At 46.5% G+C, this 25639-nt stretch overlaps 2 protein-coding genes across 2 annotated transcripts; both read right to left on the minus strand.

Moving 5' to 3' along the window:
- Positions 1 to 56: 56 nt before the first annotated feature.
- On the minus strand, positions 57 to 14096 carry pdzd2 (PDZ domain containing 2). Its single transcript, XM_068760930.1, has 24 exons — positions 14027 to 14096; positions 12810 to 13257; positions 11495 to 11984; positions 10391 to 10536; positions 9469 to 9601; positions 9080 to 9179; positions 8738 to 8886; positions 8369 to 8488; positions 8011 to 8125; positions 7849 to 7922; positions 7485 to 7707; positions 7132 to 7249; positions 6859 to 6991; positions 6152 to 6233; positions 5486 to 5589; positions 5245 to 5341; positions 4349 to 4908; positions 4127 to 4271; positions 3930 to 4013; positions 3741 to 3842; positions 1760 to 2630; positions 1321 to 1446; positions 833 to 917; positions 57 to 478 (listed from the first exon to the last, which is right to left on the minus strand). Exons 1-24 carry the CDS (start codon positions 14094 to 14096, stop codon positions 302 to 304), a joined length of 4752 nt encoding a protein of 1583 aa, XP_068617031.1. The 3' UTR covers positions 57 to 301.
- Positions 14097 to 22352: 8256 nt separating this feature from the next.
- On the minus strand, positions 22353 to 24179 carry rpl35 (ribosomal protein L35). Its single transcript, XM_068738438.1, has 4 exons — positions 24076 to 24179; positions 23513 to 23649; positions 23256 to 23337; positions 22353 to 22545 (listed from the first exon to the last, which is right to left on the minus strand). The coding sequence occupies exons 1-4, from the start codon at positions 24076 to 24078 to the stop codon at positions 22396 to 22398; spliced, it is 372 nt and encodes a 123-aa protein (XP_068594539.1). The 5' UTR covers positions 24079 to 24179; the 3' UTR covers positions 22353 to 22395.
- Between the last annotated feature and the right edge of the window lie 1460 nt (positions 24180 to 25639).

The following is a 25639-nucleotide window of genomic DNA, read 5'->3' on the forward strand; positions in this document are numbered from 1 at the left end:
GATAAAAAGTTCATGATCAAGGTGCAAAGGAAGACACGACATTTTCTCTTGACATACTGGTTTTATTCAAAAAATGAACCATCGATAGTGCTCCACAGTAAATCCTACGACAGTAAAGAAATCAGAATCCTTAGTGGTCCTCTTCGGAAGTACAAACACAGATAAAAAGACAAAAACAAGAAATGTCCAATTCAGTCTCCGACAGAATTTGTAAAAAAGTACATAAAAAAGCGAGAAGGCTTTTCTGCCTCTACGCTCCGTCTTCATAACACATATTGATCCTTCACATGGATCTTGTCCTTCAGTCTCTCCAGATGACCACCAGTGCCTGACTGGAGAGTCTGGCCTTGTGAAGGCAAGCCACCGCCTCCCAGTGAGTTTTACCCTCCAGACTTGAATCATTTATAGACAAAATTCTGTCACCTGTCTGGATTGTGCCTTCAAGACTAGCAGCGCCGTTGGCGAAGACCCGGTGAACCTGCACACAAAGGCACACGTGTGAACGTGTGAACATGGAAAGGACCAGACCAGGAGCACAAAGGTATTATCCAGTCAATGACATTGGTTAATAAAGGATCCCTTGATAAAAAATAGATTAGGTACTATTCATAGTATTTGCTGTATTTTCCTACCCTGGCTGATCTGTAGGTCTATTTCTGCAAACCTCCACCAACAAATAATAAAGTAGAAGGAAAACAACCTGCTCAAATACTCGACATTATGAACGACAGCACCTGGAGGAGCCTTTCAAAATCAATGATTTGAAATGCATCCTTCACATCTGAATTTGAACACTGTGTTTGAAAAGGAAGCTCTCAAGTGTTGCGCTTACAGTTATGTCTTTGTGCTGAAGGTCCGCTCCACCAGCAACGGTAAAACCGAGAGCCGAGCCTTCTTCTTTCTGCAGGACAACAAGACTAACCTGCAGGCGAATGTGTTAAATGAAAAAGTGCTTTCCTCAAAATACGTTTGTTCTTTCACTTTTTAACTGTTTGAAAATTGTCTTAAAAGTGTCCTGCAAACGTCATTTTAAAACACTGTGCAAACTACAGTGTGTCACCAAAGTGAGTACACCCCTCACATTTCTACCAGTATTTCAATACAACACTGAAGAAATGACACTTTGCTATAATATAAAGTAGACAATGTACGGCTTTAACGGTGTAAATGTACTGTCCCATCAAAATAACTCAATAAACAGACATTAACGTCTAAACTGTTGGCAACAGAAGTGAATACACCGCGAAATTGGGCCTAAATAGCCATTTACCCACTCCAACTTATGTCCTAAAAGACTGTTTCATGGTATCAAGGCGGTACGGGGTCACCTCTGAGGGGGCTTTGGTTTCCTGCAGCAGGGATGACACATACGATCGAACAGGCGCAGAGGATAGGACGGTTTCCAGCTTACACCGACTCACAGGAGAAGAAGCCAGGTTCTTTAAACTGGAGACAAAATGAGTCCAAGAGAAGACATTTACATGAGTCTATAACGGTTCTGCAACAAACCGGTATGTCTCGGATGACATTTGGCAAGAGGTGGGGTGCAAACTCAACAGGCATCCAGTTCATCATAGGTTCGACACAGATGCACAAATAACAAGTTTACAGCCAATTTAAAGCCCCCCAAAAACCTGATCTACTCAACCCCATGCTAACAGAAAGTCTTACATCCCGTAGTTCACAAGATATGGAAGGACATTTAAATGCCACTGATTCTAATATAGAGAATTCAAACCGGTTTTAAAGTAACTCCCACCTGATGGACCAGCCAGAATGGAATGTAGGGTTTTCAGGGAGTCCTAGAAGAATCTCTTCAGTGGGTCCACAATTGCCTAGGCTGACTGTGTCCAGGTCCACTTCTGGAGACGGATGAAGGCTCCCAATGAGCTTGCTTTTTTTACGCATAGTGGCGTTTATGGAGGGCTCGGTTTTATCTTCTGGTGCACCATGTCCTTGGGTAAAGTCTTCTACAAATAATTTCTCCAATTCAGGCATGCTGAGAGCCCTGAGCTGCCTCAGCTTATTCCGGGGAACTTTTGCACGTCTCCTCGGCAGCATCTGAGCAGCCTGTAGTGCAGTTTCAGTTTCAGGCTTGTCCTCGGTTAGGTGAGCTGCGTCTGAGTGTGTGGTCAGGATGAAATTCTCTGCATACGAGCTACACCTACTGTGGCGCCGCTGGCGTTCAGCGCCGTTAACCGAGTCCGTATAATCAGCAATCCTTTGGTTAAGTGAGACTCTGCTTGTCAGAGCGTACGACTGCATCTCGCCGCCTCTCGCTGCTTCTACAGAGCGATCAAAGGTCGACAGGTTTTCAAACGATTTGATCTTCTGCTGGACCGAGAAGGGACTGAAGTTGGCGGATGGGACACCGTCTCTGGAGACGGGTCGCTTTTTGTATAGTCTGGACGTGTTGGACTGTGGAGTCTCACTCATCTCTACAATAGTCCTGGATTTCAAACCACTTCTTGTGGTGGAACGAAAGACTTTTGAATTTGAGTTCCACGCTTCATCGCTTGGTGAGGACGAACCGGATAAACAGGACAACTGAACTTCGATGAACGTTCTCCGAGTGGCGTGCGGAAGCGATTGGGCTGTCCTGGACTCTAAAGGGAGGTCTCTCTCTCCGGCTAATCGTGCAGTGTGCAATGTGCCGCCCGAAGGCCGACGCTCGGATGTAAACGTTTGTCGGTCACTGGCTTTCAGTAAGGCGGGACACCCGTCCCCATCAGGCTGGTCATTGGTCTCTAACAAGCGTGGCGTTTTTACTGCTGCTTGACTCAAGGAATAACTTGAGTTTGAAGGAACTGGACTTCCAGCCTTCACATTTGTTTGGAGAAGCCCCTCTTGCATCACATCTTTAATCTTAATACCCAAGTCCACCAGTTTGTGAGCGCTAGAGTTTGCCCGGCTTTGAGTGTCAACCCGAAGTTTTAAGTCCTCACTCAGTAGAGGACGGTCCGAGTTATCCTGAAGCTTTGGTCCGGAGTTCCTGTCCAGCGAGGAACTTCCACAGGGATTCAAAGGAGTTCCGTCTGCAACAACCTTCTCATTGTTCACCGGCGCTGATGTTGTTGTATCCCAGGCCTTTGATTCGGTTGATGATGGATGCGGCATGTTCTGATGTTTCAATAAATCCGAGGACACAGAGACATTGACGTGGAGCTCGTCTGTGGAATCCCGAGTGGCACCGGGCGTATTGTTGAGAGAAGGGCTGCAGGAAGTGCTGAGACTGCCAGGACAGGAGGCGGGACATGCTTCCACGTCATCACAGGTATTAATGCCATGATCAATGTGGTCATCTAAAGGGAATAGAGCTAAAGTACAGTTAGACGCTGACTGAGAAGGCTGCACATCTTGGGAGGGTGAAAAAGAGTTTTGTTTCTTTGTTAGTGAAGCATCGGCGCCGTCTTGCATCAGAGTAGGCGAGTCACCCGTCTGATTTCTAGTATTCTGAGCGTGTGGAGAGTCAGGCGAACCCCCAGAACGAGGCTGATGGGGACTAGTGGCGCCATTCCTACCGACCATGCTGCTTTCGGGGGTGGAGTCATCGTCGCCTAAGGGATACATACATTTACAAACAGGTTCTTCCAGACCTGATCCAGTTAGAACAGCAGCGCCGCCTTCTTCGAGTTCCTTTTCAAGTGTTGTCTCCAAAAACAGGATGAGACCTTTTCCATTTTCTGGATCCGCGGAGCAGCTCAAGGGACTTGACTTCGTGGGAATAGCGGCTTCCTCACGCAGGTTGGAGGCATGCTGGCTTGAACTGAAGGAGACGGGCTCGTTGGATGATATGCAGTAGGCGTGCTGGGAGTTTGTGTTTTTAGCATTGGTGAGGCTCCCTGCTGAGGGAAAGTCATTCGTATTGGTAACGGGCATTTGAAAGCCAGGCTCTGTGGGATCAGAGTTTGTTGCATTTCTATAAATGCCTTGTCCTTCATCGCATGCTGCCGGAGCAGATCTGACTGGCTTCAGTCTGGCGGAAATTGCCAAAGTGGGAAGTTGATCTACAGCTGCAACCAGAAATGAAAATTAGTCAGAACTGAACGAATTCTTCTACCCGCAATAGCCAAATAAATTAGAGTATCCACATTTGGTACTTCTATAGCTAGCGCCAAAGACTTACCTGAGTTTGGTCTCCTGACTTCCAACGAGAGCGTCCTTGGAAGGCTGAGCATGAGCGCCCAGATTTCCTGGTAGCTCGAGGAGCACACGAGTTGATTCCCAATTTTCACCACCTCATCTCCAGGATGCAGTTTGGCCGTCGAGCTCTGTGTGGAGGAAAGGATGGACGTTTGATTTCCAGAAGCAGATCTAGCAGCAGAGCGTCGCCCCCCAGTGGACTCACCGCTTCTACTGCAGCTCCGGGCTTTATCCCAGCGACGACGACTTTCAGTGGGGATGACCTGATCTCCACATCGAGACCAAATGACTCCGCCTCACTTCTCCACAGCGTCACACTGTGAGCAGAACCAGCGATCACTTGCTCTGCGGCGCCCCCCCTCTGGCGGCGCTGCTCGGGCATCAACACGCCGCGCCTCCTGGATCCTGGTCCATCTTCATCCATGGGCCCACTTGTGGTCCCTGAGGCCACGCCTCCGACATGGGTGCGAGGACAGCAAACTGGCGTGAAGGGGCCGTCACAGCAAGACGGCTTTCCCCCGGTATCTTCCTCACATTGGGACTTAGGACAAAAGACTTGTGCTGCCAGATCACTCTGCAAAGCCCCGCCCTCCTCGCCGCTTCCAGCCATGACCGATGGCGATGGAGCCGTTACGAACTCCTCATCGCTAAAATCTTCCTCGGAGCACATCAGCCATTTCTGTCGGAGAAGGGGGCTCCGTGCTGGGACGGCGGCGGGAGAGCGAGCTGCCTCTTCATTGTGATGAAGATGGACAGCAGTCTGGGCTGGTGGTGCACAACACACGGGGCCACCCTCATCTTCCTTTAGAGGCGGGGGGAGTGCTGGAGGCGACGAGGAGAGGAATATGAGATCACATTTAATGTGAAATACAGAAAGACGAAGCTCTGGGGAGTTTCCCTCTGTGTTAGAAACGAACACAACGTGGCTTTCTGATGCACGGGATGAAAATAAAATGAAGCTGAGGCTGACAGCTAGCGCTAGCTAATGAGCTAACACTGAATAAAATCAGGATCTATGAGGGCCGACCAGAAGACAGGCAGTCCTCAAACAAAATGTTACCATGGAGACGAGATGAGGTGTCACCCACGGAAGCGCCTCACCGTTTGAGCCAATCAGCACGGATTCAGACAGGGAGGCGTGGCTGGAAATGTCTTGGGAGAAATACTGAGCCAGATCCGTGACTGAGCTGGAGGAGCCCTGCGGGACAAACGTGAGCAAGTTGGACGGCTGGACCTTGAGAACAACAAACACCACACACACACTTATACAACAGTTGGGATCATGTCTCGGGAGCGCCGGCGGAAGCACGCACTACACGTGCACTGTTATCCAGGTTCCTACTCTGCTGCCGGGCTCAAGGAATCTCTTCATGGTCCAGCTGAGCGCGGCGGACTCGTCCCCCACCCTGTCCTTCGTCGTTGGGGAGGGGCTCTCACAGGACAGTGCTGCAACCGACATAAGCAGCAGTTAAACCAAAATACACGTCGTTTTTAACTCGGATATGTGTGGCAGCCTGCTGGTTGCACATAGTTACTGCAATCATTTACAGGACAAACTAGAAAGACAATCAGAGATTGCAGACCCTCGCCTCCAAAAGACTATTCGATCTTGTGAGACAGTAAACAGGGCTTCCGGATCAGAGGGGCCAAACCTGCTCTAGCTTGCTGCTCCGGAACGTACTACAAGACTCCTTCTGGACTCTTTTTCCCATCATGCCATTCGTGTCCCTCCCTCTTAAAGTGGCAGTTTACAGCAGAGGCACAATTCCAGATGTAAAAATAATTCTAGAATCTGGATCCAGATCCGGATCAATGCCATTCTCGGGTAGGACCGAGCCACAGACAGAACCTTGCTTGTGTAAAATTTTCAAATCGATTGGGTTACTAGTTTTTGAGTTATGCGCTCAGACAGACAAGCAAACAGACAAACATACAAAAAACAAACGGACCCAATTGCAATACCCTCGCCTCCCCTTCGGCGAGGGTAACAAAGAAGAAGAAGCCAGACCTTCAGAGTGACTTCTGCTTCTGCTCAGTCTGTCCCGATGGGTGGATCGCACGATGGCGTGATCCATGTCCCGCTCGGACACCTGAGAAACACAATGATTCACTTCCACGGAGGAAAACACAACAGGCATGAAGCCAGAGCAGAAAAACGCAGAAAATAATCACAAGCCTCAGAGGTCAGGAGGAAAGTTTATCAGACTCGCGTTAAAGTACAAATACAGGCGGTCCTCGCTTAACAACGGCGTTACATTACGAAGAGCCCGTCGCTAAACAAAGCCCGACAAATCAGAATGGCAGCCAATCATATATATATACACAACCAGAGTACACATACTTTATGTATTGTGCTTGGTATGCCAGGTGACTTTTTTAAATCCATTTTTGAACTGTTTTGCTTCCTATCGATCAATACGTGGACGGCGCGCCCGCCCCTTTATTGTTGCTTTCTGTGGGAGAGAGAAGTTTTTTTTATTTGGAACGCACACGCCGCAGTAGCGACGGAGGACCCGGCTGCGTGAGAGACGGCCGGGCGTGGCCTCGCCGCGCCGCACGGACGATGAACAGTCGAACCCGAGGCGCCGTCGCTTCCTGATACTTTCTGTTTGTACTCACTCACAGCTCAGGACAGAAACACGTCCAGTCGCTTCCTCGCTTTCACACACGCCCCGAGACAGATTACCCTTTGTTAATGGGGCAGCATCCTCTTACGTTGGGGTCAGGGTGTCGGCTTATGATGACATCGACTGGTCCAGGGCCGCATTCGCTGAGGACGGCGTAAGCCTCGCTGAGAGCAGCGTGACGAAGGCTGACGGCCTCCACCTCCAGGATCTGATCTCCTCTCCTGCAGGGGGAGGAGCACAAACACCAGCGCCGTCAGGAAGCCTCTCTTTCTACATGCACTGTACATGCACATGTTAGCCTGATAGGAAATGCATGAAACACATCTATGAATGTACTCATGCGTTACTTTAGTTATTTTACCTGAGCCTGCCGTCCATCTTGGCCACAGATCCAAGTGCCAGACTATGAATATAGATACCAGGAGAAGCGTCGTCCTGCGTCAGACAGCAAACTCCGATTCCCAGACCAACAGCCGGTTCTACAGAAAAAAAGCATCTTCACATTTAAGCCCCTCTACAGAATAACTGGTGGTAAAACCTCCAGCATTAACCAATGGCAGAACGCTGGAATGTTGGGCGCGGCGGTTTCCTTCTGTCTAAAGCTCTCCCCAGAGGACCCTGGAGATAACCGGTAAACGAGTTTAACGCTAAAATGATTGTCCTCTGAGGGCCACGCCCAAATGAAGAAGAGCACAAGAGAAAACATCGGCTGACCTTTATTAAGAGTGACCTCCATGACGATGCAGTCTTTGGGACCGGGACAGGGGCCTCGGGGGCCACCAGCCTCTTCAGACTCGGAGTGGACCCGCGTCCTCCCGCTGGTGTTGGAGCTGGGTGAGCTGGCGCGGCTGAGCAGGGCCGGGGTTGGACAGGGTGTGAGGCTGGGGCTGCGCAGGCGAGTCTGAATGGTCAGCGTTAACACACCTTTTTTCAGTTGCTGTTGCAATGACATAAATGAAAACAAATTGAAATTAGAGTGACTGTAAAAAGTCTTTGTAAGACATTCCCTGCACTAGACGCTTCAACGGAAGCATGAAAGTCTGACGTTCTACGTTCTCCTGCCTTCCTGAGCGACTACCTTGAAGGTCTGAATGGCCTGCTGGTGTGTGAGTCCATGGAGAGACTCTCCATTCACTTCCAGAATCTCGTCTCCTGCACAAGGAGGCAGAGAGGAGACTCGTTAATGGCGATCCAACGATGCACTTCTGTTCGGGAGAGCAGACGGAACAGGAGCCGTTACCCTCTTCAAGCCGTCCATCAGCTGCTGCAGCTCCATGAGGGAAGATGCTTTTAACAAAAATCCCCATCTGACCACGGGCTGAGTCGAGTCCCCCGACGATGCTGAAGCCCAGGCCCTGCAAAAGTTACATGTGGTTCCAGACAGAGCGACTGTGCACAGGCTTTGTTGATAGCCGCGATACGGCGAGGGACGACTGGACTCAACAACAGAAGCCGAACCCTTCAGAATCTACAGAAGAATCTCAGAGGATGACGAGGATGAAGCTCATTCCGAACCTTAGAACGGCGGGAAACCGAGTCGGGAAGCGAACACAGCGACGGTCAGGGGTTAGAGCTTCACACGTTATTCACACACTCACCTTGCCCTGGCCTTTCATCAGCACTATGCTGGAGATAATAGATGGCTGTGCCAGTCGCCATGGAGACTCCACTTGAACAGTGCTCAGGGAGCGGGCGGACTTCTTGATGGTCTTATATTCCTAGAGTGGCAGACAAATATAAAAAGTCACAGAGATTAAAAACAACATGAGAACGAGAGTTGCCCTTTTCTTAATAGTAGCGCTATCATGGCTAGCCGCGCCGCTTCCTGTGCTGCTTTCTCAGGCTCGACTGTGTGGAAGCTGGGGGAAACGCTTCGTGGCTTTGCACCCTGGGTTGGGGGGGGGGGGTGATCAGCCACGTAGCCTTTACCAGGCTGTGTGTGTGTGTGTGTGTCAGTTGTTACTGACCTGTCTCAATCCAGCCGTATCTAGTTGTTGAGGTAAGGAGTGCTTGCGTCGGCCAGGTAGCGGCTTCCGTGCCGTCTCGCCGCTGCTCGCACCTTTCTCCACCAACAGCTCATCATCCTCACCCAGTGACTCCAGCCCACTGTTCACACCTGTCAGGAAAAAGAGCACATTAGATTAGAATGAAATTCACAACCACAAATAGCATACGGCACACATTTGAATTGAATACACAAGACAAACGCAGGATATGCTCCTTCTAGCCTGTCACTAGCACCATCCATCAGACACAGACACACTGTTTCTCTTCTGAACATCATTTTGGACTTTCTGTGAAGTACCAACCTGTGGTTTGGCTGCAGAGCTTCATGGGTGGGGGGCTGCAGCAGGATTCTTTCTCTGCCTCGCCCTGACTTTGCTTTGAGAGGTTCTGGTCGTCTGTTAACTATAAAACAAAAAAGACAACCAATTAATTTGAACACTGTCAAGTACTGGGCGCATTCACGATTAAAATACTGAGCAGTATAATATATTTCAACTTTAATGTGGCTGCAGAATAGTAATCTGGGCTTTCCTTTTCTTCTGGTACGCTGATTCCTTTGTAGTCGGTTCCTCTCAAGTCACGATTTCAGACCATGTAATAAATTCTCTAGGAAACCTCGACAGCATATCGATGCTGCATTTCATTTCAGTGAAGCACGATGAATTGCACCTCAGTAAGTGTGTTCACTGACCCGTCTCGCCACCACCAGCCGGACCACGCCGGTAGAGGACCGAAGGATAGCAACCGCCTCCTGATGTGTGAGACCCACCAGAGACTGACCATTAATCATCAGCAGCTCGTCGCCGGCATGAAGACGGCCATCCCTGGAATACACAAGAGCGAATAGGAACTCATTTATTAAACTCACCTTGAGTTTAAATTAACCCCCACCCTTGCCCCTCCCCTCCAAATCCGGTTTAAAGAGCGGAAAGCAAGGAGAAGAATTTGAAAATGTCTTTGCAGGTTGTACCTATTCGTGAGACGCCAGTGACGGCGTGTCAACATTCGGACAGCATTTTTGAGTCAGCTCCACTGATCAATTGTCCAAACTGTCCCACTTAAATAAGATTAGTTTCCCAAACTATTGTCTTCTAATTAAACACTGACTGGGAACAAATGTCAAATTATTTGTACACATGTTCAGTAAGATTCCAAGCACTCTGCTGCCTCCTAGTGTGTACTGCTTTAAGCGGTGTGTGTGTGTACTGCTATAAGAGGGGTGTGTGTACTGCTATACGCGGTGTGTGTACTGTTATAAACGGTAATGTGCAATGTTTTTGTCTTTTGTCTGCGTTTTGGGTTTATTCAGGTTGCCTTTGTTTTATATTCCATTTTATGATTTGTTTGAAGCTTTTAGTATGAGTTGTATGTCCAGTACCTTTTCGGAGTACCACATGTAGAAAAGTCATGGAACTGTAATAAGTATAGCATTTATGCATAACACATTTTCAATTCAATTCAAAATCAGTGACAAAAAGAAACACATTCTTCAGTAGTTGAGTTATTACGAATTATTATTAAGTATGAATTAAGGAATTGATGAATCGTTGTAGTGTAGAGAGGCCCTTGTGTTGTTGTTTTTACGGGACTTTATAAAGACTAACTAAGTGTACCTGTGAATGGCGCCCCCCTCCTCTACATGAGCAATAATGATGCCATGTGGAGACCGTTTGGAACCGCGCCCCCCTGTTATCTGCATGCCCAGGCCCTCCGGGCCCTTCACAAGGTGCATCTTCCAGACGTGGCTGCCCTGTCTTATCTACAAAAGAAAAAAGAAACAACATGGAATTGATATACAATACACAATATTATATCCATGTTCAAGAAACTAAAGAAACAAATAAGTCATGCAACTTTATTGACTTTGTCAGGATTTGATTTGAAACAGAAAAAATCATGAAGAATCTGGGATTATGGTTTTAAAGATATTTAATAGCAGTGCCTTGGAGGTGATTGCCAGAGAAGCTGGTGTGTTTAGGGACGGCACCCTCAGTAAAGGAGCTGGTGCACGGGGCCGAGGCAGAGCCTGCAGCCGTAGGAGACAGAGAGGAAGAGGGGCGGCGCCCCCGATAACCCCGCCTCAACCTGAGCCGCTCTCTCCACCTAGTATAGAGCTTCAGAATTCGTAGGCAAGGTTCATGGAAAGGAAGCCATTGCTGCACTTCCATTGAAGGACAGCCTCAATTATCATTTTGTTAAGGCTGCCATATGAACTGGTTCCCGAAGCGTACCACCAAAAATGTGTTTCTCATTTCATTTATGCAGAAGTGTTTTCGTTGGGTTGCCGTCTTAGAGCGTGTTCTTTGATTTGGGCAGCACCCGTTGGCCGTTGGCCCTGTCTCCTTAGTTCATTTGGTTGTTTCTGCTGACTACGTTTCTGATAAATAAATAACTTTTTACCTACCCAGGATTTTGTGCATTCCCTTTGCCCCCCCCCCACGAGCCAAATGTGGGCGTAGCCATGTATACAGCTGAAATGCTTAAGGCTCTTTGAGAAAGTCAGAATGGGGCAAGAACAGCTTTTGTCCAGGTTCTGGACTGGGACTACAAGAGACTCCATCTGATTGCGGAGTTTAACGGATTGTTTATCCATGACCTCATTGGAAAATCGGTGTATGAGCTCAGGAATGGAGGTGTGTTTAATGATAACTGCCTCAAGGGGATGTAGTGAGGGGGGGGGGGGACATCTAATCTGGAATGTCAGCAGGACGTCTTACCTGGCTTGAAGGTTCGCTGCTGTAAGAATACATGCTGCATTCTAACGGGTCACTGCTGCATCCTGCAGGCAAAGTGTCTCCGTCTTCCCTGTGGGGACACCGTGGAAGTGTTCCCATCTGAAGGAAGACGCAAGGGCCTTCCTCTGGTGCCGCATGCGGGGAGAGGATGTCATCACCCGGATGACTGGCATCGACGTCAGTGGAAACAGAAGAGCCGTTGCAACAGCTCTGACGGTCGGACTCGGTGCCGTCCCGGCTGCCTTGTGGAACGGACGATCTCGATATGACCCCACATTTGCGTGTGCGTTTGCAGTTGAAGGCGTCTGGTGGCTCAGTGGCAGCGCTGCTCATCCGCCGGTCTTCCCCGCCGTCGCTGCTCATAGTGCTGCCGACACGGCCAGAAAAGGGAAGGGGGGGCGCCTCTCTCTTGACTCGCCGCAGCATGATCAGGTAGATGCAACCTCCATTCCAGCACTGTTCAGCCAGGTAACTACAAGAAACCATGCTGTTATTACACACAAGCGTCAGTGGATTAGAGCAGGCATGGGCAAACTATGGCCCGCGGGCCATATGCGGCCCCATGGCCGTTTTAATCCGGCCCACCAAATTTTTCCAAATTATATCATTAAATTAAATTGTATTATAAATTATACCTCATTAAGTTTCCCTTTTTCCCTGTGATGCTACCAGAATAAGGCCAAATCCTTTCATGTCATTTACATTAGTTCACACCAACACTCCATCCATCTGTTCCTGTTCTCAACTGTCAAATTTTAGAACCCATGAGTCAAAACGTTTTCCCACCCCTGGATGAGACACACATCCCAGGAAGGTCGGGTACTACTCGACTATAATATAATTGTCATGTCTTGGCCTGCCGAATGTCTTCTGATGTACAGATAATGATAGCTACCACAATAAAAACATGCAATAAAGTGACTTCATGGAAAACTATATTTCATATTCCATTATGTATTTCACAGTACACATGGGAAATAGAATGCAATTATCATATTTGATGATTTTTCTCCAATATTACTGTTACTCATTTGCTATGAAGATGTCCGGATGCTGATGCTTTTATTTCCACACATAAAAGGGTTTGAATAAAAATTTATTCAGGCAGAAAATTGACTTGGATGACAGAGAAGTTGTTCCAGGAGTTTGGTGGCTCTACCATCTGCTTCTGGAATGTTTCTTTATTGTGAACTTCATTTGTATGGATAATTAGCACCTTCAGATGTGTTTGAGTCTTTTGGTGCCATTCTGCTCTTTTAGCATCGTACATGTTTTCGCCTTCATGGCTGAGTCTTACCTGGCTCCCATCACATCGACTCCCACCATCAGCTGCCCGTTCAGAGACAGCAGTTCGTCCCTCAGTTTGATCCCTCCACAGTGGGCTGCTGGGCTCCTCTTCCTCACCTCTGTCACCCAGATGCAGCCCACGTCCACAATGGGGAAATGGTCCCTTCTTCTCCTCGGGCTTCCTTTCTTCCTCCTGTCAGGGTGCCCAAATATAGGGATGTTCCCAAAGCTGAGGCCCAGCTCAGCGGTGGACCCCTCGTCTTTGTTGAGGGAAACGGCATGAACCTCAACGTCTAAGCCGTCGCTGGAGGAGGCCGGGCCGGCTGGTGGAGCCGTCTCGCTCTCTATGAAGTTGATCTTGATGTATTCCACCAACTTCTGAATGGCAGCGAGGCACATGGGCATATCCTCCATATTAACAATGCTGCCCACATTGCAGCCGCTGTCCCCCTCCCCACCTGGGACGGAGTCCACATGCTGGAGAAAGCACAAAATAAAAGAGAGCCCAGTCAGGGAAAGAAGGTGGAGGATTGCATTTGATGAATCTTTAAGGCTCGATGCTTGAACGCCCTGTTCGGACATAAAGGCTCATTCTTGCAGAGAGACTTGGACAAAGTAAAACTATCTTGCTCTCGCCGGGTAACTCCTCTACTTGGGGTAGAGGAGTTATTTCTGGATCAGCGGGAGACTGATGGATAGATGGGACCAGAAATTGCAGCGATGCAGGCGCCGCACGGCAAACCTCTCAAGTCACTGGTCAATGTTGGTTCTACCCTCACCTGTGGTCATGAACTTTGGGTTCTGACCTAAAGAACAGCATCGCTGACACAAGTCGCTGAAATGAGATTATTCACCTTGCTCTCTGGGCTTGCCCTCAAAGATAGGATGAGGAGCTCAGTAATTCAAGAGGGTCTCCGATCTGAGCCGCTCCTCCTCATCATAACGAGTCAATTGAGTTGGTTTGGCTAACTGATTAAATATTGATTAATCTTGATCATCCAGGAGCAAAATTCACCAGCACTCATTGACCCACTGTACATAAAAAATGCTAATAAAATGTTAGATTTTTAACAACTTCCTAGTACGCCCAATAATAGTTCTCATCCTACAATCCATGTTTCTAACAGAAATTCATACGTTCAAGTGTAAACATGGCGCTGTGAAGTAAAATAAATACCTCATCCCCAGAAGAACCCTCATTCAGGTTGCCGTCATGGTGTGATCTACTGGTCTGAGCCTTGAGCCAGTCCTCCAGCAGAGCAAGGATGCTAAGGGCATTGTCCTGAGTGATGGGCATGCTGGCATTCTGGACCGGCTATCAGTGCTCCCAGCGGTCACTGCAGACACGGCAGCCAGCGTGGCTCGATGGCCACAAAGCCAAAGACTTCACTGGAAGAGAAGACACGTTCACATTCACTCACAGAATATGCCTGGAGTATCGAGCCTTTGGTTCGTGAAAGAATGAAATGGAAATGATCTATATTTATACAGAGTAGACATTTGTTGGTCCCCTATGAAAAGCATGATGGGAAATAAAAGACTGCTTTACAACAGCGCAGCGGCTCATTGATCACAGCTCACTGTCTTTAATGGAAACGCGATGATGATGATGATGATGATGTCACTGATGTGTTCAGAGTGCCACTGAACAACCAAAATAGAAACACTAGCAACTTGAACTTTAACACACACCTAAGAAAATTAATCAATGATCAATCGACGCACGCTCAGATCTTTGTCCAAATTTCATCAACGACCTTTTCGTCACTAAGGATGCCCCCCTAACCCTAACCCCCCCCCCCTCGTCTATTTACTTTCAGCTACAGAGTGTACCCCGCCTCTCGCCCATTGCAAGCTGGGCCGCGCCATTTCTGCTCCAGCAACTCCCGTGACCCACAAAGCGGTCCACAAGAAGATGAATGGATTAGTGGGTGGAGGGATGGAGGGATGGACGGAGGGATGTCCGATAAGGGCAGAAAATACATTTAAAAACTATTCATTTTTGATCCTATTAAACTGGAAACAAAAAAAACCTCCGTCCTACTTAAATCTCTTAAATGATGTAATGAAGCACGTTCAATTGGAGAAGATTAAATTCGAACTGAAACGGAGGGTAGATGACTTTTATTTGACGTGGGATGCGTTTTTGGAGTACTTCAGCAAAAATAAACAGAAATAAACATACAAATGCATAGATATGACTAGCTTGACCCCCCCCCCCCCCCTCCTCACTCCTCCCACCCCACCCCTTTTTTTTTTTTTTTTTTTTTTTTTTGTCTCCCTTGTTGGTGTCAGTTTTTATTATTTTAATTATCAATGTAAGTGTGTATGGATATGTGTACATTGTATGTGTATGAGTATCTGTACATGCTGTACTTCAATGTTTTATGTGTTCATAAGAAAATAATAAAAAGATTTTGGAAAAAAAAAAACTATTCATTAGATCATGCTTACAATCTTTGATGCAAACTATTAAGCATCTGATGAGAATCAGTGCTTAATGACATCACAGCGTTTCTCCAGATCCCTACATCATAGTAGGGGTTACTAACCACCATCGGTCCCCTCAGCTTCGTGTCTCATGCAACCAAACCCAGCACCGGTTCATCGGTCGGGGTTACTCCGACCGATCATCGGGTTTTGGACCGTAACTCCGCCTCCTCCTACACGTCTTCTTTTAACAGCTTCTAGTTCTTCCAGCATCGACTCCTTTCCAATGCGCCTCCGCTTCGCCTTCCTTGCTGCAGTCCACAACGGGCCAGGATGTGATGATGACAGGAATAGTAGAGCCGCCGCAGCGCATACGAAGCCAAGTCCTACATAGCAATTAGAGCGTGGCCACATGGCAGCTTGCGTTCTTGTCTCTATCTGCCATAGATCTTTCAGCCTGTATTTCAGTTTTAGATAGAAAGCACCCTTCATTGTGTATAAGGCGCCCGGAAAACTGTGTTAGTGTACAATTACCTCCGAAAGGACGTTATGCTGTTTGTCTGTTTGTTTGCAGGATTACAGAAAAACTGCTGGATGGATCAGGATGAAAAAAAATACAAATCTGAAGATGGTTTCTGGTCTAATTTAGATCCCATTACATATTTTAGAGTGTTCCGGATGCCCGTCTGGTTAAAAAAAAAATCAGGATATTCCCATTTGGTTCTTATAATAGAGGCTTTTTCAAAGAATCATGTCTTGTAAAATTCACTCACCAAAAATCCCAGTCATAAAGGGGTCCGTCTTCTGGATCTGATCCAGAATGAGGTCAGGAACAAATATTACATTTTAACATTAAAACATATTTACAGATTTAAAAATCAGTTAAAATTACACATCAACTCTGATTCACTTTGACTTTTCATGGTTGGTGTATCAAGATACCAAGAACAATCTAGAACCTTCTGGTGCTGATCCAGATCACCATGTGGACGGTGTAGATCCAGTTAGGAGGGGAACGAGCTGCTTGGCGGAGTTCTGCACTCTCGGAGTGCTTTTCTAGTTTTAGTTGTCATCAGAATCATCCGTAGACGAACCACATGCATGATTTAAAATTGAATTATTTAAGGTGAGAGCTATTTTTTCTTAAATTAGGTTCTCCTGCCCTCCAAAGGAATTTATTACTAGAGATGTAGATTTTAAAGTCAAGTTTAAAGTGGCCAGCAGTCAATGAGCGCTGGCAAACAAAGACGAGCTGCAGCTGCAGGCAAGGAGACACTGAATTGTGTACGCAAAGCTGGACTGGGTTTATGTCTTAACTGGACTACACTGTTAAAATGATGACTGGCTGTCAACAACAACAACAACAACAACGGTCTTCATAGTTCTGCCAGTTCGTTGTACCTCAGAGTCACATTCCAGCCCTTTTCTCTAGTCATAGTCATGTCTTTTAACCCTTGCCTGAATTTGAACTTTGCCTTTTGCCTTTCGTTTTGGCTACTTCTGCCTAGTGCATTGATTTTTTGCCTTATTTTGACCTTGCCTTTTGCCCGATGTTTTTTGATACTTCTGCCTAGTGCATTGATTTCTTGCCTTATTTTGACCTTGCCTTTTGCCTGATGTTTTTTGATACTTCTGCCTAGTGCATTGATTTTTTTGCCTTGTTTTGACCTTGCCTTTTGCCTGATGTTTTTTGATACTTCTGCCTAGTGCATTGAATCTTTGCTTGATGTTGCCTGATGTTTTTTGATACCTTTGCCTCTGCGGACTGCCTCTTTGTGTACCGCCCCTCTTTTGGAATAACCCTTTCTTACAAGCTAACGATTAGTCTGTGTTCGTGGATTTGAATCCATACCATCCCGCACGGCGTTCTTGACACTGAATGGAATCAGGTGGATTACGGCGACAGATCGCACGAGAACCTTTGCATGGTTGTGGATGATGTCAAGATGGACAATATCCTCGAAATGGCTAAAAATTCAGATCAAAACCCCAAACCAAAAGACAAAAGGAAAAACATAACGAAAACCTCCAGCCCCTGCTGAATGCCCGGCCATATGGCCTCATATATTATACAAACCTAAAGTAGATTACAGTTTACTAATCCCACGGTGCAGAAGGATGGGCATTAACTACTACCCCCCGAACAACCAGCTAACCACTAACACAGCACAGCTAAGTGTTCAACCTTTCAAGAAACCAGTTTAGTGAACATGCATGTCAGATCTCTTGAACAGTGTAGTATAATCGTAGGTACATCGCTTTACTATACTATACTCTAGTAGTTCAGTCCTGAAGAAGCCTCTTGAATGAGACGTAAACCATCTTCCACCAACCTTTAGCAAGACCAGTTAAGTCTTCTTTTTTCTTTTCTTGATTTACCTCAACCTGGATGGCTGAGAACCTGCACAGACGTGTGTGTGTGTGTGTGTGTGTGTGTGTGTAAACAACAATATGTAAACAACATATTAAATCTAATTAAAGTGAAAACTCAGAAATACGAGTTTCTTATACAATAAACAAATAATGGAAATAACTTTACAGGGATAAAACATAGTATCCTGGCTCTACAAGACAGGAAATGTAAGGTTTGGTGTAAAGGTCAGTAATAATGAATATAGATATACTAATCATACAGTTGTACATATATAAATATTTGTAAGTCATTCCCCATCCCCTTCTCCCCCAGGGGGAACATTGGCTTTGTGATTCGTGACTACATTAAAACTGAGGAGTGAATGAAAATGTCTCAAATCACATCTGGTCTTCGAAACATAACATGTTTCAACAATAGTGCATGTACACAATTTAAAATTAGGGTAGCAAAGGGGCAGACAATTTCTGGTAAATTTCCTTGGGAAATTAAGATGGGGAATTTTGGAAATATTCCATAAATTAAATCTGTAAAATAAGACAACAGCTTGTAAGAATATTAATGTGATGACAGGAACCGATATATAAATAGTTAGACTAGCAGCTAGCTCAGACATGGGCAAACTAAGGCCTGGGGGCCATATACGGCCCGTTAGGCTTTATAATACGGCCCGCTGAACTTGTCCAAATAATATTACGGTAAATACAATTTTATTATAAACCTCATTCATTGTCCCTTTTTCCCTGTAATGCTACCTGGAAAAGGCCAAATCCTTTCATGTAATGGCTTTTACATGTCATTTATATTAGTTCACAAAAACTCTTCATCCATCTGTTCCATCATCCTCTATCAAATTTTAGAACCCATTGTGGCCCGCGAGTCAAAAGGTTTGCCCACCCCTGAGCTAGCTAAACAACTGGAATGATCATCAAAACATCTGGCAGGTGGTAGATGGGAAATGCCAGATGTTATGGTTTATAGATGGTAAAATAAGTAATGCTAGCTATGGCTTATTTAGCATCTAACTTATCAGATAGCCATCTACTAGACAAATATATTTGTATTTGATATTTGCAATTTAAACATTAAATAAATATATTACCCCATAAGATCATCAAAAATTACTTCACTTGTTGTCGTCCGCAGGCTCAAATGTGCATGTGGTTCAGTCTTCTAGAAATGATCTGTGCATGTGATGGAGGAATGCACAGTGCATGTGGGGGGCGTGGCCTCAACAGCCATGCAGTAAGCAGTGTGCTAAGTGCATGTGATGGAGGAACCGCATGGATATTAACGTCTACTTGAATGGCATCTGTTTGTTTTAGTCAAGATTACGCTAAAATGTATTCCTTCCCCAACTATAACAACTTTAAATTCACTGTGAGGAGAAAACCTTCAATTTTGAAAATGTCCTGTTAATTCCAATGGAAAGTTTCCAATTTTGAAAATTCCCAGAATTTTTCAATCCTAATTAAAATACAGACTTCTAAATAAAAGATGGCCAAACCGTGTTGCTTCGACTGTTGACACACATCAGTGAAAAACAACAGTAGTATTAACATGACAGTTACAGTAATGACCTTAATCCCGGTGAATGCCCCCCCTACACATAATCTCTATGTTACTAAATGAAACAGAATGAAAGGCCCCCTCTTTAGGGCAGTTGTGGTTCCACTGGACTGGGGGGGGGGGGGGGGGGGCTGCTGCGCTCCCAACCCTGAGAGCTGGTGGACGCTCCTGACTGCTCAGCTGTCTAACCCCAACCCCAACAGATTACAGCTGAGATTACAGCATCTCCACCGACGATCTGCCTACAGAAACGTGACTGTGAGCAGCAGCACCATGCGAGCACTAACCGCTGAGCCATGTCTTCAGACAGAAGACAAAGGATGCTGGACAACCTGAGGGAACTGAACGAGACACCTGACATCACCTGGTGAAGGACGCGCTGGCCTGTTGGGCCTCTTCAATCGTCCATGTTCCAGTGTCATCTGCTGCCTAGTATTAAACCAAAGACTTTTGTTCATGATGGACGGACGGACGGACGGATGGACGGATGTTCCTGGCCTTAACAGGCTAATCATGATTCAAAGACTCCTTTTGTCCTTTAGGAAAACAACAAGCCTCACAGTTCAACAGAAAGAGGAATTAATTTGTCCCTGTTCACCCCCCCCCCCCGCCCCCCCTCCTCCTTCTCAGTGCCATATGGCAATAGATTAAACTAGAATCTTTGTGCCCCGTACGGAGCTACCGATGCCACCGGGGTAGAAACATTGAAGTAGGAAAGTTCCATTGAGCCTGAAAATGTCAAAATAAGCTCCATGATGAAACCAAACATCACGTTTAGGGTTCCGTTTAGGGTTCCGAGGTGAAGGACGGTGAAGATGATGAAGATGACGTTGGAGATGAAGCATGAAATGATTTGAGTGTTTTTAGATGCTGGAACGGCTGAAATTGCTTTCAGTCATTTTATGTGGGAAAAACTGATTAGAGGTACGATCTCGGTACAGGAGCGAGTTATACTCGTATGTGAAGGTAGTACTGCATTAACGTTTAGGTCATGCAGTACATGGTGAGAGGTTGCTGCTGCCGTTTTTAAATATGGACAATATTTCCAAGCATTTGTATCTAAATATTGAAACCAATGAGTGAGAGAATAAAGCAGCCTCGGAGCTTTGTGCTTCCCTCCGTTACAAGTACTAATACACGATCCGTGATCCACATCCCAACACTCTAAAAAGTGCGTTCGTTTTATTGCTGTATCTGTGGAGTAATTTATTTTTATTTTATTGTTATTTTGCATCAATTGAGTAATTTAATATTAGTTTTATTTTTATTTGTGTTGTTAATTGTCGATGATTTATGTACTAAGGACTTTCAACGGAAATAAGACCGCAAGAGCTTTTTAGAAATGCTCCACTTAGACAGGATGTTTGACTGTACTTGTACTGTAATACATGCTACTGTTTGACTGTACTTGTACTGTAATACATGCTACTGTGTGACTGTACTTGTACTGTAATACATGCTACTGTGTGACTGTACTTGTACTGTAATACATGCTACTGTTTGACTGTACTTGTACTGTAATACATACTACTGTGTGACTGTACTTGTACTGTACTTTATTCACCGTTTATTTACAAACTGCAAGATTTGTGTTTGCGTCAAGCTTTTACTGTACTTTACTGGTACTACTACTATTACTACTATTACTGTACTTTACCAGTACACAAATGTTATTACTGTCACTCAATAGCTGTTGAGTACTTTACTACTAGTAATACTACTGCTAGTACTGTAGTACCTCGTTGGTGGAGATAACAGGACAAGATATTTGCTGTTTAACATAAAAAACTGAGTTGAGTTGTGACGTGCTGAAGCACTTTGGGCTCTGTCGCCTCCCAGCGAGGAGGTCCTGGGTTCAAATCCCCCGGAACCTCCTCGCACCACCAGGTGGTGGCATGGAGACTATAAATAGAGACGCGATAAACGAATGAATGAATCCTCGTAGCTGATTCCCCGCGGGGGCCCCCCCGGGGGCCCGAACCCACCGCTGCTTGACGTCATCCCGTCCTAACGCGCGTCGCGTTGGACCGGAACGCGCGGAGCTGTAAATGAAGCGCTCCGAGGAGAGCCGGGAGACGTAAAAGACGCGAACCACAGCATTTAAAACGTTCTGAATCCGTCCCGTCCCGTCCGGCGGGGAAAACGCGCTTACCCGCTGGTCCTGTAGGGGGGTCCCGGTCCCGGTCCCGTTAGAGTACTCCATACATTGTTACTAAATAAACTTCATATCAGTTCGTTTTAAAAGCAAACTCCTGCAAAAAAACAAATAACAAAGCCCGAGTGAAAACTCCGCTCAGCCAATCACAGTCCAGGAAAGCATCCCAGACGCAGAAGCATCGGAAGCGCGTCCCCTGACGCGGTGCGCGCTGCGCGTGTTTATCCTGTCGGGTTCGGACGCTGATGCAGTGATCCGGGGCTGCAGGCGGAGGGCGGAGTCAGCTTCGTGACGTGGGCCACTGGTGCCCCGAACTCCGCCTTTCAGGCGTCACTTCCGCCCACACGAGGAGGAAACGGGCCCAACGAACCAGTTTATGTTCATTCAATATTAAGAGCAGCTGTTGGTTTTATTTATTTCTATATTTTTTTTTACCTTTTCTCCTATTTGCATTTATTAATTCATTCTGAAAAAAAGAACTGATCTAGATTTCTTAATTTATGTAATTCTTTGTCTTAACCTTTAATATATTTATTGACGCATTTCTGCGCCTGTATGCTAATGAGGTGGGCAGACTCACATTCATTCAGTTCACTTCTCTAAAAGATTAAATGCTCTAAAAAATAAGCTGCTTCAAAAGTGCAGGAGAAGCGAGACACCAGAGAAAGGCCCAGATGTTGACTAAAGCGAGAACGAACCTTCAGACGGGAGACTTTTCCTCCACGTCTCTTCCATTCTCCAACATCCTCCATCTCTCTTTGACGTTACTCACCTAAAAGCAAATATCACGCTTGGAGATCTCAGAATGGATTCAAGCAGCTCGACTGTTCCCAACACCGAGCAGCCGTTTATCAAACACAAAGCTCGGCTTATGGAGCTCCTCATTCCACCGCTCAGCAGGCGAGACGAACGCCACGTTAGCGAAAGCTTCAGTCGGTCACCCTTCAGACATCTGAGCCCAAACAGCCTCGACACAATAATCACGTTGAGATTCGCACGCGACGGACGCGGAGGAACAAACAAACCAATTCTGCTCTTTAACAGATTTTATTTTGCCACAATAAGAAGCTTCTACGCTTTGACTGCAAACTTGCGCATGGAGTAGAGGAGGTCCTTCCTCTGCTGCTTCTTGCTGCGCAGACTCTCCTCATGCTTGTTGAGCCGGCGCCGCAGCGCTCTGGTCTTCTTGGGTCTCAGGTCCAGAGGCTTGTATTTCTTACCCTGAAATCAAACCGGTTCACCGTCAGCGTCGGTGGAAGCAGGAATATAAAATAAGAACAGGAAGCGGCTCGTTTAGCGCCAACATGCGACTAAATGATAAATGATGGACAGAAACTAACAATCCCAGTTTTGTAAGTCGACTTTGGGACGTAAACCGAACACGAACCACACAAACGGAAGCGAACAGACCGCAGGCAGGCCGAGCCACCGGGTTTAAAGGTCAAACACTCTCACCATGCTGCCGCTGCCGTTCTTAAATACGGACAAAATATTTCCAAGCATTTGCATCTAAATATTGAAACCAATGAGCGAGAATAAAGCAGCCTCGGAGCTTTGTGCTTCCCTCCGTCACAAGGACTAACACACGATCCGTGATCCACGTCCCAACACTCTAAAAAGCGCGTTGGTTTTATTGCTGTATCTGTGGAGTAATCTGTGGAGGGAGCATCCACGTGAATCTTACACACCACAGTCTGTCTGATGCAGCAGGGAACTCCCAGCAGGCCGTCACTCAGAGCGAGCGATTCTAGAAAGAGCACCAACCGGTGAACCGTTCAAGCCGCCTGATCCTGGTCACGTCTCAGTATTTTGGTAAGCAGGTGTGAATGCATCAGCACAACATCAGCTCAACAGGCATCATCACGGACGAGCCCCAGAGAGCAAACGCTTGAACGGCTACGCCGGCGCCCGAGGCACAACGCCGCTCTCACCTTGTAGAACTTCCTCAGGTTCTCCTTCTGCGTCTGGTTGATCACCGTCAGGACTCGGGCGATGGATTTACGAACGACGCGGCTGCAACGAAGGATTAAAATCAGCGTTCGGTACTTTGTGCTTCTGCGTTTGGTCGTTATAATCTGTTGCGCGTAGCTCGACTTCAGAGACACATTCCTGGTCCGAACCTTCATTGATAATAAACCGATTCTGAAGTAAAGGGGAGCTCCCCCCCCCCCGCCCCCCCAGCACCTACATCTTGGAGAGCTTGGACGCGGCCCCCCCGGTCACTTTGGCCACGCGGAGCTGGGACAGCTCGTTCTTCAGGTCGTCCAGCTGCTTCAGAAGATCCTCCTTCTTCTTGCCCCTCAGATCTCTTGCTTTGATCTTGGCCTGCGTCACAAGTGAACCGGCGATTATTAGCAGCCACGTCGGGCTGAAGGCCCGGCCTCGGCCTGGTGGAGCGCCACCCCCCCACAGCCGCCCCGATGCATCACGGTACTTCACGTAATCCACATTATCAAGCCAACATTATAACAGTTAGGAACACGCACCAATCATAAAGAAAGCTGCCGCCATTACGATCAGCTCATATGCCAGAGTTCGACGTCCTCGTTAGCATGCGGCTAGCAGCGGCTACCGACGAGTAACGCTACCGCGCTGCAACAATTTACTCCTTTCTGGTAGCGAACGACCGACCGGCACGAACACGGGCGGCCACAGTGAACGCGGAGAAATCACGCAGAACACGCTCCACGGTGTCCGGAAGTAAACAAGGCGAAAACACGCAAAAAGCAACGCGGAGATTCAGCCGCTCACCATGTTCCCTGTGGCTGCGCTGCTGGAAAGGCCGGACGTACCGCGTGTTCAGAGAGACGCAGCTTCCGGTGCTTCTCTTCTTCGTTGGTTTAGGTTTCATTCTGACAACAAGCGAACAGCGACACTTGTGGGGCGGGGCGGGGCGGGGCGTGTTCAGAAAGAAGTAGCTTCCGGTGATTCTCTTCTTCGTTTGTTTAAGGCTGTTACAGAAGATACTAAAACAAATAAACAATCCCCAGGCAAAAAAATTGAACACATTTATATCAGAATTTAACCTTTCCCATACTCCTTGCTTGTAATTTTATGTTATATTTTCCTGTATATTTTATTTTTACTGTCCTTCTTGTGTTTATTTTTGTATTTTTCTGCTAATTATTTCCTTCCTTTTGAACATTTTGGCGATTACTCACTGTTAGATTTCCTTCTATGCTGACCTCGGAAAATGCTAATGTTTTGTATAAGATCTATTCAGTGCGTTTGTACTGCTTACCAGTACAAACGCACTGAATAGTATTTTGTTCGTGTAAAAAAAAAAAAAAATAAAAAAAAACAAGCGCAGCAGATGCAGCCTAAATCAGATGAACAACGGAAAGATCAATTAAAATGTCTTGAATGTTTTATTAATAATTTGTGTAAATCATCAAAGGATAAAGACAACTGTTCTGTAGTGATTGTAGAGTTTTGTGTCAGTAATAGCAACAGAATCAATCACGTTAAAAAGTGCATTCATTGTTTCATTCATGGGAACGCGCGTCAGTCGTACCACAGGGCGATGGCTCTCCACTCCTGCATCACAGGATACAACAATCTTCAAATGTCACAATCAGACCTAATATTCAGCTTCCTTTTCTGGGTCTTATGCAGATTGATGCTTTCTGCTCCTACATTCATTTAGAGAAGAAGGGCATTGTTAAAGAATATCTCGACTGCTTTGGGGGTCCAACAGTTGAACAGCAGGCATGCAAGGTTCCCTGGGCTCCTCCACGACTTCATAAAACTGGCATAGCGATGGACAGCGGGGAAAGTCGAGGCAGAAACATTTGGGTTTTGGTCTCATGTGATAAATACTGCGCACCAGTCACACAAAACACTGATCTATAAATTGCTCGATGTATACAGTATGTACGTATTTGTGTATATAAATAGTCTTGTGGAATGTATTTCAATTTACAGAAGCAAAGGAGGCGGCTGGAGGCTCCAGTCCTCTCACAGAGCATTCACTCACGTCCTCACGCAGGCGGGGGACAGACGGACCCGCCAACCCAGGTGCAGAAACGTTTAGGCCAGTGTCTCGCCAAGAAGTGAGCCGGGGGGGGGGGGGGGGGGGGGGGGGGGCTGCCAGTCGAAGCAGAACACAAAGTACAGAAATCCCAAAGTCGTTGCACGTTTTCAAAAATAGTGCAGCGTCATCATTACAGTTTGCCCGTCAGAAAGTGGTGATCCTGGTATCTCAAAGATCCATATCAAAAATGTCATGTGTATACTTGTACACAGGAAATGTATTGGCTCACATCTGGTTATTATCTCTTTACTCTGTAGATACTATAATGATGCTTTGGCCAGT

Source organism: Brachionichthys hirsutus, chromosome 4, assembly GCF_040956055.1.
Source record: "Brachionichthys hirsutus isolate HB-005 chromosome 4, CSIRO-AGI_Bhir_v1, whole genome shotgun sequence".
Lineage (NCBI taxonomy): Eukaryota > Metazoa > Chordata > Actinopteri > Lophiiformes > Brachionichthyidae > Brachionichthys > Brachionichthys hirsutus.

Coding starts and splice junctions, on each gene's coding strand:
- rpl35 (XM_068738438.1), bottom strand. Junction 23,338..23,512: donor GCGTCCAAGCTCTCCAAGAT/GTAGGTGCTGGG, acceptor CCTTCGTTGCAG/CCGCGTCGTTCGTAAATCCA. Junction 22,546..23,255: donor ACCTGAGGAAGTTCTACAAG/GTGAGAGCGGCG, acceptor GTTTGATTTCAG/GGTAAGAAATACAAGCCTCT.
- pdzd2 (XM_068760930.1), bottom strand. CDS start 14,096: ATGCCCATCACTCAGGACAATGCCCTTAGCATCCTTGCTCTGCTGGAG. Junction 8,489..8,737: donor ATACGGCTGGATTGAGACAG/GTCAGTAACAAC, acceptor CTGCCACTCTAG/GAATATAAGACCATCAAGAA. Junction 6,234..6,858: donor GCCGACACCCTGACCCCAAC/GTAAGAGGATGC, acceptor TGTGTTTCTCAG/GTGTCCGAGCGGGACATGGA.